The sequence below is a fragment of the Myotis yumanensis genome, unplaced genomic scaffold (genome assembly GCF_028538775.1).
Source record: "Myotis yumanensis isolate MYYU_CA2020_CCGP unplaced genomic scaffold, mMyoYum1.0.hap1 SCAF_4, whole genome shotgun sequence".
Lineage (NCBI taxonomy): Eukaryota > Metazoa > Chordata > Mammalia > Chiroptera > Vespertilionidae > Myotis > Myotis yumanensis.
This window is the reverse complement of record NW_027223755.1, coordinates 41,103,386-41,120,097: the sequence shown is the minus strand read 5'-3', so window position 1 is coordinate 41,120,097 and position 16,712 is coordinate 41,103,386. Positions and strand designations below refer to the sequence as shown.

At 41.4% G+C, this 16,712-nt stretch overlaps 1 protein-coding gene across 3 annotated transcripts in view; it reads left to right on the top strand.

The window, feature by feature from the left end:
- The window catches only part of WDR41 (WD repeat domain 41), a 75,203-nt gene that overhangs the window by 39,825 nt on the left and 18,666 nt on the right, over positions 1 to 16,712 (top strand). For all 3 annotated transcript variants that reach the window (XR_011471185.1, XM_070412225.1, XM_070412224.1), the window contains exons 9-12: positions 5,104 to 5,288; positions 11,500 to 11,621; positions 12,431 to 12,519; positions 13,789 to 13,922. Coding sequence is in view for 2 of the 3 variants with exons in the window: in XM_070412225.1 (XP_070268326.1) it covers positions 5,104 to 5,288; positions 11,500 to 11,621; positions 12,431 to 12,519; positions 13,789 to 13,922 (530 nt within the window). In the remaining variant the exon portion in view is untranslated. The remainder of the gene's footprint in view (positions 1 to 5,103; positions 5,289 to 11,499; positions 11,622 to 12,430; positions 12,520 to 13,788; positions 13,923 to 16,712) is intronic.

The window sequence follows — 16,712 nt, the reverse complement described above, 5'->3', positions numbered from 1 at the left end:
AATGTTGGGAGCACTCCTTTATTTCTCTCTGGGGGCTCTTTTTCCTCTAGCCATGGATGGCAGCACAAAAGGCAAATTCTTATTTGAAAGACCCTCTGGCACTGAGCCGTAAGCTCCAAGGCCTCAGAGCTACTGGAAAAAGCACAGCTGTGTTCTGACCCATTGAACTGGTCATGCCTAGTTGTCTTGTTTTAGTGGCGAAGCATTGGTACCATTGACCCAGCATGGTTCCTTAATAACGTTGATGGAATGTTACTGAGGTAGCCTTAACTTCATGGCACTTCTTTTGCTGTGTGATGATATGTAGAGAAGTTAATAACAGTTTAACCAAGAAAACTTTTTTCAAGTATTTCTTTCCAACTTCTCAAGGTGAGGAAAATGGAACACTGAAGCAAAAAAAAATTAATGAAAACTACAGAAAAGCCCTAGTACTTTTTACTTTATAAACTCCATGACTGTAAATTTACGCTACAGATAATAAGGATATATAGGAATCATATATGGTTGAGTAGTCTGGTAAGATGTGAACATGACATTGTGACAGTCTGATCTTGTACGTAGGCATGTCTGCCTTGCTGCAGATTTTGGCAGTTTTGAGATGATTATGTTGTACAGTTCTCAGCTCCACCCTCAGCCCTGCTTCTTTGTCCCACCAATTCCAATGAAAAGTGTGGCTAGTTACTGGGTTTGTAGCTCACAGGGGAAGTGCATTTTTAGTGAGGGCCCCAGGGCAACCTTAGAATGGTAGACAAATGTGAATAATGAATACCAAGTTACCAAAGATATCTGAATGCCTGGCAGAAAGTTTTCTAAGGTAGACATACAAGATAAACCTTGCTTCTATCTTTTGGCAAAAGGCTCTGGGTACTTCATTTATTTTATTCCTTTTTGTGTGTGTGTGTGCTGACAACATGGTAAAAGTAATCACAAAGTATTAGTACTTGGGAGGGATGGGTAGACAGATGCCAGGTGATATTTTCATACTAAGTGACTCTTGAAAATCCATCTACATATAATACATCATTGAGGTTGTTTTGTGTGAAACATTTTGAATGACCTGTTTGGGAATATACATAATTTACACAGTGATAAACTGCATTGAATTAGGGGAGTGCCAGTAATTTTGTTTTTAGTGAAAAATTTCAAGTGGACACAAATACTTTTATCTATTGCATAGGTGAATCACAAACACTTGGAGGATTAAGTCAGAGCAGGCAACTTTGTGGTTTCAGTAGGTTACATTAACTGTGTTAGGACACATGCAGAGTTAAAGTCAAGGATCTTCACTCCTTATTTTCTCTAGTTCTTTTGTAGTTTGACTGAAGTTGGAAAGAAGAGGAAAAGGGATGTAAAAGAAGGTCATGGAAAGATTAGTACTCCCTTAACTTTCTCACTATTAAAATTAGAAGCCTATTTCTCTCCACAGATGAGAAATGAACTTAGAGCAAATTTTATAGAGTCTGTTAATAGACTTTAGAAAGTGGAGTTGGCACGAAGATAGAATAATGTTTACATGTATGATTGCTGGTTGTTCTTTATTTCTAAGAGATTATTCATCTAGTTAGATTTCTGTCCTGGTTTATTTGATAAATGGAATAATTAAATAATAATTAACTCATCTCTGTATTCCTAAATTACAAGTAACTGGATGTTTTAAAACCATTAATAGGGAATAATACCAGGGGCTCAAAATAATACCGGCATTCAAAAATAACATTTGATGTCTTCTTTAAATGGCTAAACGTTTATTATTTAATTTGATTTTTACAATCATCCTCATTTAATGCATGAGAAATCCAAGCTAGAGAAAGGTTAAATGATTTTTAAAGACCACATGGCTAGTAATAGGCAGAAGCAAAATTAGAACTTGGCTTTCTAAACTCACATTGCATTGTTCTATTCTACCTTACCCTAAATGTATAAAAATTAAAATAAATTACATGATCATTTTTAGTCTCAGCAGTTGAACATTTTCTATTAAATATATAATTTGTAAAGTATCTTAGTTGGTCCACTAATTTTATAATTGTACAAGTAATACATAGTCATAGTAGAAAAATGAGAAAATAGTGAGAAACATAAAAAATGTAAAAATTAAAATAAAAATTCCCCCACCATACAGTGTTACGCACTAGTCCATATACTTCTAGGTGTTTTTCTGGGCGTATGTATGTGTGTATATGTGTATGCATATGGTTTTCTGTTCTGTAACAGTTTGTCATGAGTATATTTGCATATCGATATAAACATACTTTATAACTTAATTTTCAATAACAGCATTACCATTTCATTTTATGTATACCTTATTTATTCAGTCACTAATTGTATGTTTAGGTTATCTTCAGACTTTTAATACTATGTATAACCTTTTATATATGTCTTTTTTTTTTTTTAAATATATTTTATTGATTTTTTACAGAGAGGAAGGGAGAGAGATAGAGAGTTAGAAACATCGATGAGAGAGAAACATCGATCAGCTGCCTCCTGCACATCTCCTACTGGGGATATGCCTGCAACCAAGGTACATGCCCTTGACCGGAATCGAACCTGGGACCTTTCAGTCCACAGGCCGACGCTCTATCCACTGAGCCAAACCGGTTTCGGCTATATATGTCTTTTATGTATACTTTCTTCTGGATAAATTTCTGTAAGTGGACTTGTTTTTATCAATGGGTTTACATTTTTTTTAAGGTTTTGATGTGTATTTCCAAATTTGAAGGGATTATATCACTTTATACTAGAATATTAGTAGTGTGTAGTGTGGGAGTGTGCTCATTCCCTTTGCTTTTATTAGCATTTGGGTATTTTCCTGTTTTATAATCTTTCCCATTTGCAAGTCAGTAAGTAGTATCTCATTGCTTTTGGATATTTTTTATTATTAAGGGAACATCTTTTCACATGTTTATTGACCATTTATATTTCTTGTTTTGCCTGTTCAGAGCCTTTGCCCATTTTTTCTGCTAAAGTATTTTTCTTGATCTTAGTGATTTCCAAGAACTCCTTATGTATCAAATATAATAAACCTATTTTACCTCAGTTGGTTGGAGTGTCATCCCGTACACCAAAAGGTTTCAGGTTCTATCCCTGGTTGGCATGGATGTGGGAGGCAACCAATCAATGTTTATCACATGATATTTCTCTTTCTCTCTCTCTCTCTCTCCCCCCCGCCCCCTTCCTCTCAAAAAAAAAAAAATTAGTAAAAACCCCTTATCCTCGGGTAAGGATTTAAAAACAAAAAATAAAAACCCCACCTATTTTGACATCTAAGTTGCAAAATTTCCCCATCTTTTTGTCGTTTAAATGTGTTTTTTTTTTCTAGGCAGATATTAACTCAGATGCCTTTCCCCAGTCCCCACCCTACCTCCTTTAGAGCCTTTTACTCCATATTCATGAAAAGTATTGATCATAGTTTTCTTCAATCCTTTAAGCATCTTTAATATTTTAATCTCTTTGAAACTTATTTTGGTATTAAATAATAGAAGAAATATATCTCTATATATGGCTCTGTCCCAAGTTCTTGGCACAGAGCTTCTAAAAACTTACAATTTCTTAAGTGATTAGAGTACAATGAGCATCTTTTGTTCTACTATTTCCTGACATAGGGTACTAAATCTCTTGGAATTTCCTGGGTGATTTCAGTGTCTTTTGTTCTGATGAGGCCACTCTTTCTTGATGGGCTCCTGGTTGGATCTGGTTACCAGAAAGACCAACCCATGATTAGAAGCTTGGAATTTTCAGCTCTATCCCCCATTCTCCAGAGAGGGGAGAGGGGCTGGAAATGGAGTTAATAATTGATCTTGCCTACATGATGAAACTTTCATAGAAATCCCAACGGTATGGGATTCAGAGAGCTTCCAGGTTGCTGTACCTGTGGAGGTACTGGGAGAATGGTATGCTTGGAGAGGGCATGGAAGCTCCATAGCCCTTCCCACATACCTTGCCTGTGCATCTCCATCTGGATATTCATCTGTATCTTTTATCATATCCTATATAATAAAAGGGAAATATGCAAATCGACCGAATGGTGGAATGACCAGTCGGGACTGAGCAAGAAGGGCCGGACACACCCTGGAGCTCTCCCGCAGTCCCTCCCCGGCTGGAGCCCTCCTGCATCCCTCCCTGGCCTGCGCCTTCTTGCAATCCGGGACCCCTCGGGGGATGTTGGAGAGCCAGTTTCCGCCTGGTCCTGCAGGCCAGGCCGAGGGACCCCACTGGTGCACAAATTTGTGCACCAGGCCTCTAGTTCTTTTATAACATACTAGAGGCCCGGTGCACAAAATTCATGCCCAGGGAGGGTCCCTAGGCCTGGCCAGCCGGGATCTTCCTTCATTCCACACTGTCCCCTGGTGGTCAGCACACGTCATAACGAGTGGTCACACTCCCAGCCGGTCGAACTCCCGAGGGGACAATTTGCATATTAGCCTTTTTTTATATAGGATTGGTAGTAATTAAGTAAGCTGTTTTCCTGAGTTCTGAGAGCTGCTCCAGCAAATTAATTGAACTTGAGTAGGGGATGTGAGAACCTTTGATTTATAGCTGATTGGCCAGAAGCACAGGTAACAACTTGAACTTGTTATTATTGTCATCTGAAGTGTGTGTGTGGGGACTGAGCCCTTAACCTGTGACATCTAATCCTGTCTCCAGATAGATAGTGTCAGAATTAAGTTAAACTGTAGGTCACCTCGCTGTTGTCACACAACTACTTGGTGTGGGAAAAACCCACACATCTAATGTCAGAAGTGTTGTGAGTGTGGTAGTAGTTGAAGTTAAAGGAAACACACAGGAAAAATGTAGGTTTTCTAAATCTATATGATCCAAAGTAAGGTTCTTTTATTTTTATACCCAAAATACTTAACCAAATGTTCTAGCATGAGGTATTTCTTTTTCACTAATTGAAACGCAATCATTATCATATACTAAATAGGTAACTTGAGTCTGTTTCTGGTCTTTCTGTTCTGTTATATTAATTGTCCTGTTTGGCTCATCTAGGTACCTCACTGCTCTTATTATTGTGGTTTTGTAGAGCATTATTACTAGGCAGTCCATTCATTTTAATCTGTTGGTAAAATGATCAATAATGAGCTCTATATGAACTCTGCCTAGATCTGAGTTTTGTGACTGGCTCCCATGTTGGAGAGCTGATCATCTGGGATACCCTGGACTGGACTATGCAGGCCTGTGAACACAACTTCTGGGACCCATTTCCTCAGCTGGACACTCAGCAAGAAATAAAACTGTGTCAAAAACCAAATGACATTTCTATTCATCATTTAACATGGGATGAAGAGGTAAGAAAAAAATCAAGAAAGTATCTATAAAGTTGCCTTTTTAAATAAACCCTGTTTCTAATTTTTTAAATTTAACCTATTATTACCCATGTTAAAGTTGTGCTTTAAAATGTTCTGATATTTTTTGAAGATAATACCACTTGCATTTAAAAAAAAAAAAAAAGCATTTTAATCTTAGCTTCTATCCTTAAGGCAAGGAAGTGATTAAATGGCCACAGATTTAAAAGCTCTCTTGAAATTTTGGGTTGGATTAAATAATTCCATAGGATTTGAGAATAATGATTTAAATTGTTTTAAGAAATACTTTGGGAAAAGAATCCTTTTTAAGATTCTGGTGCATTTCTTAGAGAAGTAAAGGAAATAAAAATATTGAAGAGTTTTTTTTCTTTTAGTCTCCTAGCATCCTGGGGCAAGATGATTGTCTGAGAATTACTGATTTCAATCCTTTAGGCCTTGGAGGTGATGCTCTTGAAGTACTTTACATCTTTTTTGCAGTAAGAGATGAATAGCACTGGATTAATGAATCCTGGCTAAGAAAATGTATTTAAAGGGGAGTTTACATTTCTTATGATTACATTTATTTCTAAATGTAATCATAAGAAATGTTTAAGCCCTCGCAGGCATGGCTCAATGGTTAAAGTGTGGGCCCGTGCACTGGAGGCTCACTGTTTTGATCTCGACCTCCCCACCCCCACCCCTCATCAGGGCACTTGTGGGAGGCAATCAATTTCTCACATTGATGTTTCTCTACCACTACCACACACGCCCCACGCTCCCCCGCGCCTTGTCCCCCAGCTTCTTCCACTCTAAAAATCAATGGGAAAAATCCTCTAGTGAGGATTAACAACAAAAATGTTTAAGGGTTGTAACCTTTGAAGAGAGGAAGCTTTTATTTCACTGTATTTTGTGCCTTTCTGCACTGTTTAAATTTTCTAATTATATGCATGTTATTTTTATTTACACATTTCATAAATAATGTCCTGGATGAAGAGAGTATTGCATATTTTTTTGTTTTCTTTGCACCTCTCTCACTTTAAAAACAAAACAATAGGATAAGACTAGGATACAAAACACTAGTATAACCAAAGATTAAATTTCTTTATGTCCCAATTTTATGTTGAAAAAAATTAAATATATATGCTAAAGACAATAGGGTTTCAGAAAAGATGGATAACTAGATTTCTAGGAGTTGGAGTCCTAAAACTTATTCTTAATTTTCTCTTTTTAAATCTTTTCCTACTTTCTGAAAAAAATTGGTATTTAAAAAGTTTTTAATTTTGCATTCTTTTTAATTTTAACAATTTTGATAGATGCTTATTGACTATAAATGCTTAATAAAACATTACTCAGTTTTCTCTGACTTTCCTCTTCTTATAGGGGTTCTTTCTTTCTACTAGGGCCCATTAATTATTGATAACAGGTAAATGATAGAGTCTATTGACTGACTCACTGCAGCCTTAAAGCTCATTAATTATCTAGGTGTGTATATAATTTTTTTGTGTGACCTTGGATAAATTACTTAAACTCTGTACAGATATCCTGGTCTGTAAAACTAGTTTCTTTGCATTGAATGCTACCAATAGGGTTCTAGATTTTAGCAAGTTGGCTAACTGTTCCTTAATGCCCCTGGCACTGATCCTCAGCTTGCATTGCTAAATGTGGAGTACCAATTCTGAAGGTCAGGGGGATCATAGACTCTGGTAAGCCATGGGGCCATGCTTTGGTCCAGATACTGGAGGTCTGAGTTGGGTTTGAGGCCGCATAAGTAAGGTTTAGACAACAGAGAGGCAATCTGTAGGGATTTTTGAAAGGTCTGCTTCATTGGGGTACCTAATGAGCAAGAATGAATGATTCTAAGATATGTGCTACCAAAAGTCTAGTGACTTGCAAAATGATTTGAGAACCTATGCAGTACGATATGAGGAAAGAAAGGGCAAAGGACTGGAGTAGTATGACCTTGAGTATAAATATTGACTTCCTGTCTTAATTTTATGTGTAACTTTAATCTTTCAGTTTTTAACTTGCTCACCTGAAAGATGCCAATTATACTTGCTTTTCCTATCCTTAATGAGATGTTATGAGGCTGAAGTAAGATAAATATTGTAAAAATACTTTCAAAAGATTAAAGTTGTTTTAATAAAGAGATATTTCTAACTAGAGGCCCGATGCATGAAATTCGTGCACGGGGTGGGGTAGTGGGGTTCCTCAGCCCAACCTGCACCCTCTTGCAATCTGGGACCCTTTGGAGGATGTCTGACTGCCAGTTTAGGCCCAATCCCGCAGCAGGGATCGGGCCTAAACTGGCAGTCGGACATCCTTCTCACAATTCGGGACCACTGGCTCCTAACCACTGGCCTGCCTGCCTGATCGCCCCTAACCACTCACCTGCTTGCCTGATCACCCCTAACCACTCACCTGCCTGCCAGATCACCCCTAACCACTCACATGCCTGCCAGATCACCCCTAACCACTCACCTGCCTGCCAGATCACCCCTAACCACTCTCCTGCCTGCCTGATCGCCCCTAACCATTTGCCTGCTTGATCGCCCCTAACCACTTGCCTGCCTGCCTGATCACCCCTAACCACTGTGCCTACCTGCCTGATCGCCCCTAATCACATCTGTCTTGGCCCCTGCCACCACACCTTCATCCAGAATGACATCCAGAAGGTCGTCGTTTGGCTGTCCGGTCTAATTAGCATATTATGCTTTTATTATTATAGACACTACATTTGGAAAAACATTTTTATGAAGCCTTCGGAGGATTTTAAAATTATAGTGCCACTCTAGCATAGGCTTCTTCATATCCTTTATAGGTCTCTTGATAAAATATGGAGTGCAAGTAATTTTGCTCACATTTTGCAGGAAAAAGAAACTAAGGAATTCTCCCAAGGGTATTGTGTTACCTGAATGAAAACTAAGTTTGTATCTCAGTAGCTTCTGCTGCAGGGCTAATCTACCAGCCCTTTTTCTAGCTGTTATCTATAATAATAAAAGCATAACATGCTAATTAGACCAGACACCCAAACGACCTTCTGGACGTCATTCCAGATGTCCTTCCGGATGAAGCCACGGTGACAGGGGCCAAGGCAGAGTTAGTTAGGGGTGATCAGACAGGCAGGCGAGCAGTTAGGGGCGATCAGGCAGGCAGGCAGAGTGGTTAGGGGTGATCAGAAAGGGATCGGGCCTAAACTGGCAGTTGGACATCCCCTGAGGGGTCCCGGATTGCAAGAGGGTGCAAACCGGGCTGAGGGACCCCCCCACCCATGCACGAATTTTGTGCACTGGGCCTCTAGTCCTATCCTTCCTTCCTATCTAATAAAAGAGAAACATTGTAATTAGCCATACGGCCGCTACCCTTCCCATTGGCTAATCAGGGAGATATGCAAATTAACTGCCAGCCAAGATGGCGGCCGGCAGCCAGGCAGCTTGAAGCGAACAGGGAGGCTTGCTTGCTTCAGTGATGGAGGAAGCCAAGCTTCCCCGCCTGCCTTGCCGGCCTCTGAGCTTGCAGTTTGAAACATTGTAAAAATATAGAAGCTAAACCAAACCCCAGAAACCCGCTTTCAGTCAGCCAGGCTTCAGCCAGCCGGACTGCAACATTATTTCGAATACAGAAGGTAAACAAAGGCCAGAAACCTGCTTTCAGCAGCCGAGCCTCAGAGAGAAAGCCGGCTCTCAGCTCCAGTGACAGGCATAGAAGGTAAATAAGTGCCAGAATAAAAAAAAAAGAAAAAAAGGAGCGGTTTGGAGCTTCAGTCGCCCGCCACCCTGAAAACAGCCCTCAGTCCCTCACCCAGACTGGCCAGGCACCCCAGTGGGGACCCCCACCCTGAAGCAACAAGATGGCGGCTAATTTGCATACTGAAGGCAGGCGGCAGCAGGCAAGGCTGTCTGCGGTCTGGGACCCGAATCTGTGACCCTGCCAGGCGGGGGGCAGTGCTTGAGGCTGTCTGCAGTCCAGGACTCGGATCTGTGATCCTGCCGGGTGGGGCAGCAGTGCTTGAGGCTGTCCGTGGTCCCAGGACCCAGATCCGTGACCCTGCCGGGCGGGGGGCACCGCGGGAGGCTGTCTGTAGTCCGGGACCCGGATCTGTGACCCTGTCAGGCGGGGGGCAGTGCTTGAGGCTGTCCGTGGTCCCAGGACCTGGATCTGTGACCCTGCCGGGCGGGGGGCACCGCGGGAGGCTGTCCGCAGTCCGGGACCCGGATCTGTGACCCTGTCAGGCGGGGGGCAGTGCTTGAGGCTGTCCGTGGTCCCGGGATCTGTGACCTGGTGGGCAGGGGGGCAGCACGGGAGGCTGTCTGCAGTCCGGGACCCGAATCTGTGACCCTTCGGGGTGGAGGTCAGTGCTTGAGGCTGTCCACGGGACCAAGACATGAATCTGTGACCCTGCCGGGCGGGGGGCAGTGCTTGAGGCTGTGCACGGTCCCAGGACTCGGATCCGTGACCCTTCACGGCGGGGAGGCAGCCATCAGCGCCCAGGAGTGACTGCGCAAGATCCGCCTCCTGGCCCAGAAGGTGCAGTATCGCAGGGACAGCCACCGTGGCGGGCCAGACTGACATCCTCCTGGCCGCACCACGGGGGTTTTCGGATCTGCAAAGCCAGAGGCCTCCTGTGTGCACATACCCCCCTGGCGTGCGAACATTCCCCAGCACACTGTCATCCTCCCATGCCTGCAACAGTTGCAAACCAAGGCGTGCACAAGTTCCCCCCACCTCTCCACTGCACTTCCATCAACCCGGCATGCCTAACACCCCCACAGGATGTGCACACATCCCCTCTGATGCGCTCACGTCCTTTGGAAAGTGTCTGGGTGTTCTGGGTGCTGAGAGTGGGCGCCTATGAGATGACAGTGAGAGGGCAGAGTGGTGATGCCCTGTTCTCACACAGGCCATTGCAGCTACGAGATCACCTGTGGGGAGTTAATGCAGGTGCTGAGGCAGGAGCAGGTGCAGACAGACACACCTGGTGGGCGCGGGCGGCCTTCGCTGAGGTGCCTTCAGTCAGCGTTCAAGATCAAGAGCCCAGAGGCAGAGAGGAATTCCGTCCTCTCAGTGAAACAGTGGGATAGTCGGGGCGACTGTAGAGGAGGAATGTGCACTTTGGGTGCCAGCACCCATGAGTGAAGGCTGCCCTGACTGAGCCTTGCTTGCTTGGGGCCTAGCGCACTCCTGCCGGGCAACGGGTGACAGGACGTGCTTTTCCGAATTAATGAGAGAAAACATTGATTCTCCTGCTGCCCACGAAGGTGGAAAGTGAAGTGGGGAGACATGTGGGGAATGAGCAAGGTTCCCTGTCTGGGGGTTCCAAATCTGCTGTTGGTTTCTTTCACCACTGACTAGAGATATACAGGGTGTCCCCCCAAAATGTATACACACTTTGAATACCTACTAATTCCAATGGTTTGAAGCATAAGAAAGAAACAACAATGTTAAAAGTGTGGGCACAAACAGATAGTTGGACATTCCCTGAGGGCTCTCAGATTGGAGAGGGTGAAGGCCAGACTGAGGGGCCCCTTCTCCCCCCCCCCCCCCCACACACACCCCAGTGCACGAATTTCGTGCACCGGGCTACTAGTATATAATAAAAGGCTAATATGCAAATCGACCGCACGGTGGAACAACTGGTTGCTATAACGCGCACTACCAGCAGGGGGCAGACGCTCCATGTAGGAGCTGCCCCTAGTGGTCAGTGCGCTTCCACAGGGGGAGCACTGCTCAGCCAGAAGCTGGTCTCATGGCTGGTGAGCGCAGCGGCGGTGGCAGGAACCTCTCCTGCCTCTGCAGCAGTGCTAAGGATGTTCGACTGACAGCTCCCATGGGGAGCAGGCCTAAGCTGTCAGTCGGACATCCTCTGAGGGCTCCCAGACTGTGAAAGGGTGCAGGCTGGGCTGAGGGACCCCCCGAGTGCATAGATTTCATGCCCTGGGCCTCTAGTATTTCAGTAAGGAAGAAAGTGATGCTTAGGGGTGTAATATGTAGAGCTTTCTCTGTATTTGCAGTTGTGCCCTTCTACCTTCTAAATGCTGAGCTTTCCTTTGTGATTTGAAATTTTTGGACTTCAGAGGGCAGCACAATAATTTGGGCTGAAGGCTAGGAATAGAGGAAAGTAACAATGATTTTCTGATGTCACACCAGGGCTGGAAATCTATTACACTAGGTAGTGGTAAGCACTAGTTTTATTCCCATTTCTGAATTTCCCCTCCAGAATGTATTTGTTGCAGTTGGAAGGGGTTTATACGTGTATAACCTTCAAATGAAGCGTGTGATTGCCTGCCAGAAAACTGCCCATGACTCCAGGGTCCTGCACATTGCCAAGCTTCCAAACAGGTACAAGTTCTCATCTGTTGCAAAGCAGAAATTCACAGTTCCTAGGCTACCAATGTAATTTCTCAAGTGGCAAAGTTGCCTGGCTTTGTGACTTGACCTGCTATATTCTTTTGGAAATGGATAATACCATGTGGCTATCTCTAATAAAAGAGTTTGTGGCAATGTATTATAACATTTACAAGAAGCAAGGTTCAGATGAATTATATTGAAGCTCATTATAAGAAGCACTACTTTATGGCATTTATTTTAACAGGTGAAAGACTTTTGGGCATTTACTAAGTGCTAATTTTTCTTTTTATATTTTCCATAAACACGTCTTTTTGTTGTTTGTTTATAGCCAGAATCAAATGGAAATCTCCTGTTGTCAAAGGTTACTGAGACTTTGCTCTTAGAAAATTTGGCTGCTGAATTTTTAGGGAGGAAATTATATGAAGGGACTAGTATTATTTTCTATGCAGGTTATTTTCAGGGTGAGAGGCACCCTGAGCAGAGATATAGTGAGGGGAGGACAGGGGACTGTCGCTCAGGATATTATGAAAGTGTAATTCATACCCTGTTTTCCTGAATGCATTTTTAAAAATGAAGACAAAATATTTATAAATTTTGAGCCAATGTAACAATATAATGTGTGTCTTTCCTGAAGAGTGCTTTTACTTTGCATTGAGAAAGCCATGTTAAATTGTGGTTTTTATCAGCTCCTGCCAAGAGCTGAATAAACGCAATCGAGGGCTCCACTTATTCTTTTCACTGCAAATTTAGCATTGGCCCTCCACGGTGCTCTTTTTATCACTGATTTTCTGTTCTGACAGGCAGTTAATCTCATGCTCAGAAGATGGCAGTGTACGCATTTGGGAGTTACGAGAAAAACAGCAGATTGCAGCTGAACCTGTACCAACAGGTGTGTATCTTTTCTCAAAAAAGGCAGTCTTTCTTTTTTTCTCATGTGAAAGACAGAAGAAAGGCAGTTATGTATAACTACAAGAATAATATCCAGCATGTCTATATGAGGCATATGGTAATTGGGATTTAGAATTCACATCTTAATATTATTTTAATATAGAATTGCCTCTTTATTTCTATCCAAGTCAACAAGGATTTTCTTGTTTTGAGGAGAAACTTATTTTCTAGTAATCTGATCAGATGGCCTGATGAAGTAATTATTCATTTATATTGTTTATAATTGTGTCTGATACACAAACAATTTGTATGGTCAGATATTAAACTAAAGTGTTCTTTCAGACTTGAGGCATTATATCATTAACATTGAACTCTGTTTATTGAAAAACACACATTTGTGTTTATATCATAATCTCATGAACTCTTAACTTTCAGGTGTTTGGTTCATAAAACAAAATCATGGTTTATTAGCAACCTTTGCAGAGAAATCAGATGCTGGTACCTCTGGAGTTTCTTCTGGTTATCTGAAGTCATAGGGTATTATTTTTAGTCAACCCTTGTTGGTAGATCTGAATTGTGACTTTTTTTCCGGGGGCGGCGGGGAGGGGAGCTCTGCCATCCAGGCCTTTTATTTCTCTTTTATTCCCAGTGTCTGTCTTTTTCTCAAATTAATACGCCTTCACCAGTGAGTGAGTAGGGGCAAAAAGGAGAGATCAGTGACGAACCTGATGCAGGAGGCAACCAGTTGATGTGTCTCTCCTATCGATGTTTCTCTGCCTCTTTCTCCCTATCTCTTCCATTTTCTCTTAAAAAAAAAAAAAAATCAATGGAAAAATGTCCTTGGGTGAAGATTTAAAAAAAAAAAGCACAGAAGGTCTTCCCATCTAAATATTGTTTTTCTGATCTTATATTACTATTAGAGGCCAGGTGCACGAAATTCTTGCACAGATAGGGTCCCTAGGCCTAGCCAGTGATCAGGGCTGATCTGTGGGCAGTTTGGGGTGATCACCCCCCCCTCCCCTTGCACCAGCCTTGGCTGTCATGGCGCCACCCACTCGCCGGCCCCGCCCCCTGCCGCCACCGCTGGTTAGGGCCTGTGGGCTGGGGGCAGCTCCTGCATTGATCATCTGCCCCCTGGTGGTCAGTGTGTGTCATAGCAACCGGTCGTTCTGCTGTTCGGTCGGTTTGCATATTAGGGTTTTATATAGATAGATCATGAGTAAAGAGCACAGTAATTTTGAAAATGCCTGAAATGATTGTGTTTTTCTAGGTTTTTTTAACATGTGGGGATTTGGAAGAGTAAACAAACAAGCCAGCCAACCTGTTAAAAAGCAACAAGAAAATGCCACTTCATGTTTACTGGAGCTTATTGGAGACTTGATTGGACACTCATCATCTGTAGAGGTATTGTTTTTAATAGGCATATAAATGTCTAGGGAATTCCTGCTTTTGCATTTTACTGCTCTTTATTCTGTTGGTATCATAAAGACCTGTACTTTCTCTTGTCTGTAGGTTTTTATTGAATTGAAACATGGAATAGGATAGGTTGTAGTATGAACAATTAGGATCTTTCTTTACAGAGAGATGATTTGAGGAGCCAAGGAATGAGTTGCTTCTAAATCAGCTATTTCCAATTTATTATGTTTTTTTCCAATCTGACAAAAAAATAGATATCATTTTGATTCATTTACACCATATAGCAATTGTTTTGTTTGCTATTGTCAATATAAGGGAAAAGGTATCAATGCCCCTGATTAAATAGTCATGTACTGCATGTTTTAAAAATACTTCCAGCACACCAGTTGAATATCACTGCTCTAAATAATGGGCTTAATTACCATTATTTATGAGATGAAGATAGCTGACAGTAAGGACAATGTGAATAATGTTGAATATATAACAGTAGTAAATAGAGGATTGTGGAGAGATATTTAGCCTTACAGAACCTAATTCCAGGGGCCTTTATCATATTCATGAATAGAGTGCTGTTTACCTCCCTTTGAAGGATCATAATTTGTCAGCTTTAGTAAAACCCAGTGTCTTGATTATCATTATGCATATATGAAAATATTAGTTGAGAATTATAAAATGCATACAATTCTAACTTGTAATCCAAATATATTAATATTTCTTACAGGCACCATTGCCTGTAATGAAGGAATAAGAATAATCAAGATAAATAGACGATTGGAACTGGTAAATAGTGTGATAGCAGTATAAACAAGGCCCTAAATAATGACTTTCTTAAATTGTTCTTCCTGTTTCATAGCCAGGGAGGAACAAATTACTTCTCATTTGAAAGTGCATTTATGCTTAGGAGAAGTACCACACTTGTTATGGAGCATTTCCTATATTTCAGGCACTATACTAGACAGAGGAGTTTACAAAGAGATACAAAACTACAATACTTGCCCTATGGATCTTATACTTTAGTAGTGAGAAGGGATACAGACCTAGTAAGCTGTTAATCTAGGCTTCTTATGTGGACCCAGATGCATAGCAGACAGTGGAGAGTCAGGAATGAGAAGTAAATGATTAGTGGAAGATAGAGGACTTGAGCTAAACCTTAAAAGTTAGAGAGGATTGAGGCTCCAAGATACTGGGTACTCATCTTTGCTTTCCTCTAACAAGTAGTCCAGTTGTTTTGTTGTTTAACTTCATTTGCTTGGCTATATGAGAGTGTTGAGGATGGAATGTAGTAGAGAAAAGGACAAAAATAGGAACTATTTGGTGGCAAGGAGCAGATTCACTAGGCTAGAGCATTGGATTTCTGTGAACACGTGCTGACATAGGAGATGAAGCCTGGGAAAGTAGTTGGGTTAGATGATGAATGCCCTTGAATGTAAGGCTGAGGAGTTTGGATTTTCTTTTAAAAATAGTAGGAACCCATTGAAGGTTTCACATGTATTGCTCAGTGGTGGAGGAAACCTTCAAAGTGGCAGTTGTCAAAATATAGAAATGTCAATTTCTTAGGAATTTTCCTGAGTGAAAGTATTGATACTTAAAGCTTTTTTTTTTTTAAATGTATTTTATTGATTTTTACAGAGAAGAAGGGAGAGGGACAGAGAGCCAGAAACATCGATGAGAGAGATCGATCAGCTGCCTCCTGCACACCCCCCAGTGGGGATGTGCCCGCAACCAAGGTACATGCCCTTGACTGGAATAGAACCTGGGACCCCTGAGTCCGCAGGTCGACGCTCTATCCACTGAGCCAAACCGGTTCGGCGATACTTAAAGCTTTTTAAAAAAAATCGTATCTCTGCTTCACTAAGTACCTGAGAGACTAGATTTTCTATTTTCTGAATTTTCTTAGTCCTTTTATTGTATTTTCATCTGTACTCCAACCCCTCTGTGTTCTGTCTTTTCCATGTCCTGAGGATTTTTGTTCCAATATTAACACCCTGCACTCCTACATAAACAGCTGAGGCCTTATCCTGCTATCTTCAAAATGTATAAGTTATTTCAAAGAAAATTCTCGTTCTCCTGTGTTCTTTAATGTTATTTCTCTCCTTTATTTCATTCTTTCCTTGGAGGAGCTCACCCTTTTCATGACTTCATTCATGTCCTCTCTCCACTCCATAGTACTCATGTTGCCTTCTCATCAACACTCCATTTTCCTATGACCTTCCCTTTATTTGGAGATGTTTATGTTTTTGAAACTTTCTCTGACATTTTCAGTTATTATTGATCTATGTCCTCTTTTTCTGAATTTCTGTGACAAATTATAATCTGAACTACTTATTATATAGTACCTGATCACACAGTCTTTAATGGGTGCCCTAATTGTTTCAGCAACTGAATTAGAACCTTCTTGAGGGTAGGGACCATATGCATATAATGACACTCAATAAATGCTTATGTATGGATCGATTATCTTGTTTTATTTACAGATCTGAAGCCACTGTTTATCTTGGGAGAATTCAGACTTATTTTGGTAGCCATTTGTGTATAAATAATGGGACCAAGTATAAGTGATTAAGTAAAGTAGGTCTGACAGGACTTCTGACAAAATCTTAAAACTAGTACTTGAAGAATATGGTAAAATACAGAAGATACTCTAGGAATTCATGTACATTATAAAAATAGCTGTTATAGTTCTGTAGGTGGGCAGTATTAAAGTTCTAATTATTAAAATACTAGATATCGGTCATTGGTCTAGTATTTATATTTTTAGCACTTATATATTTGTATGTG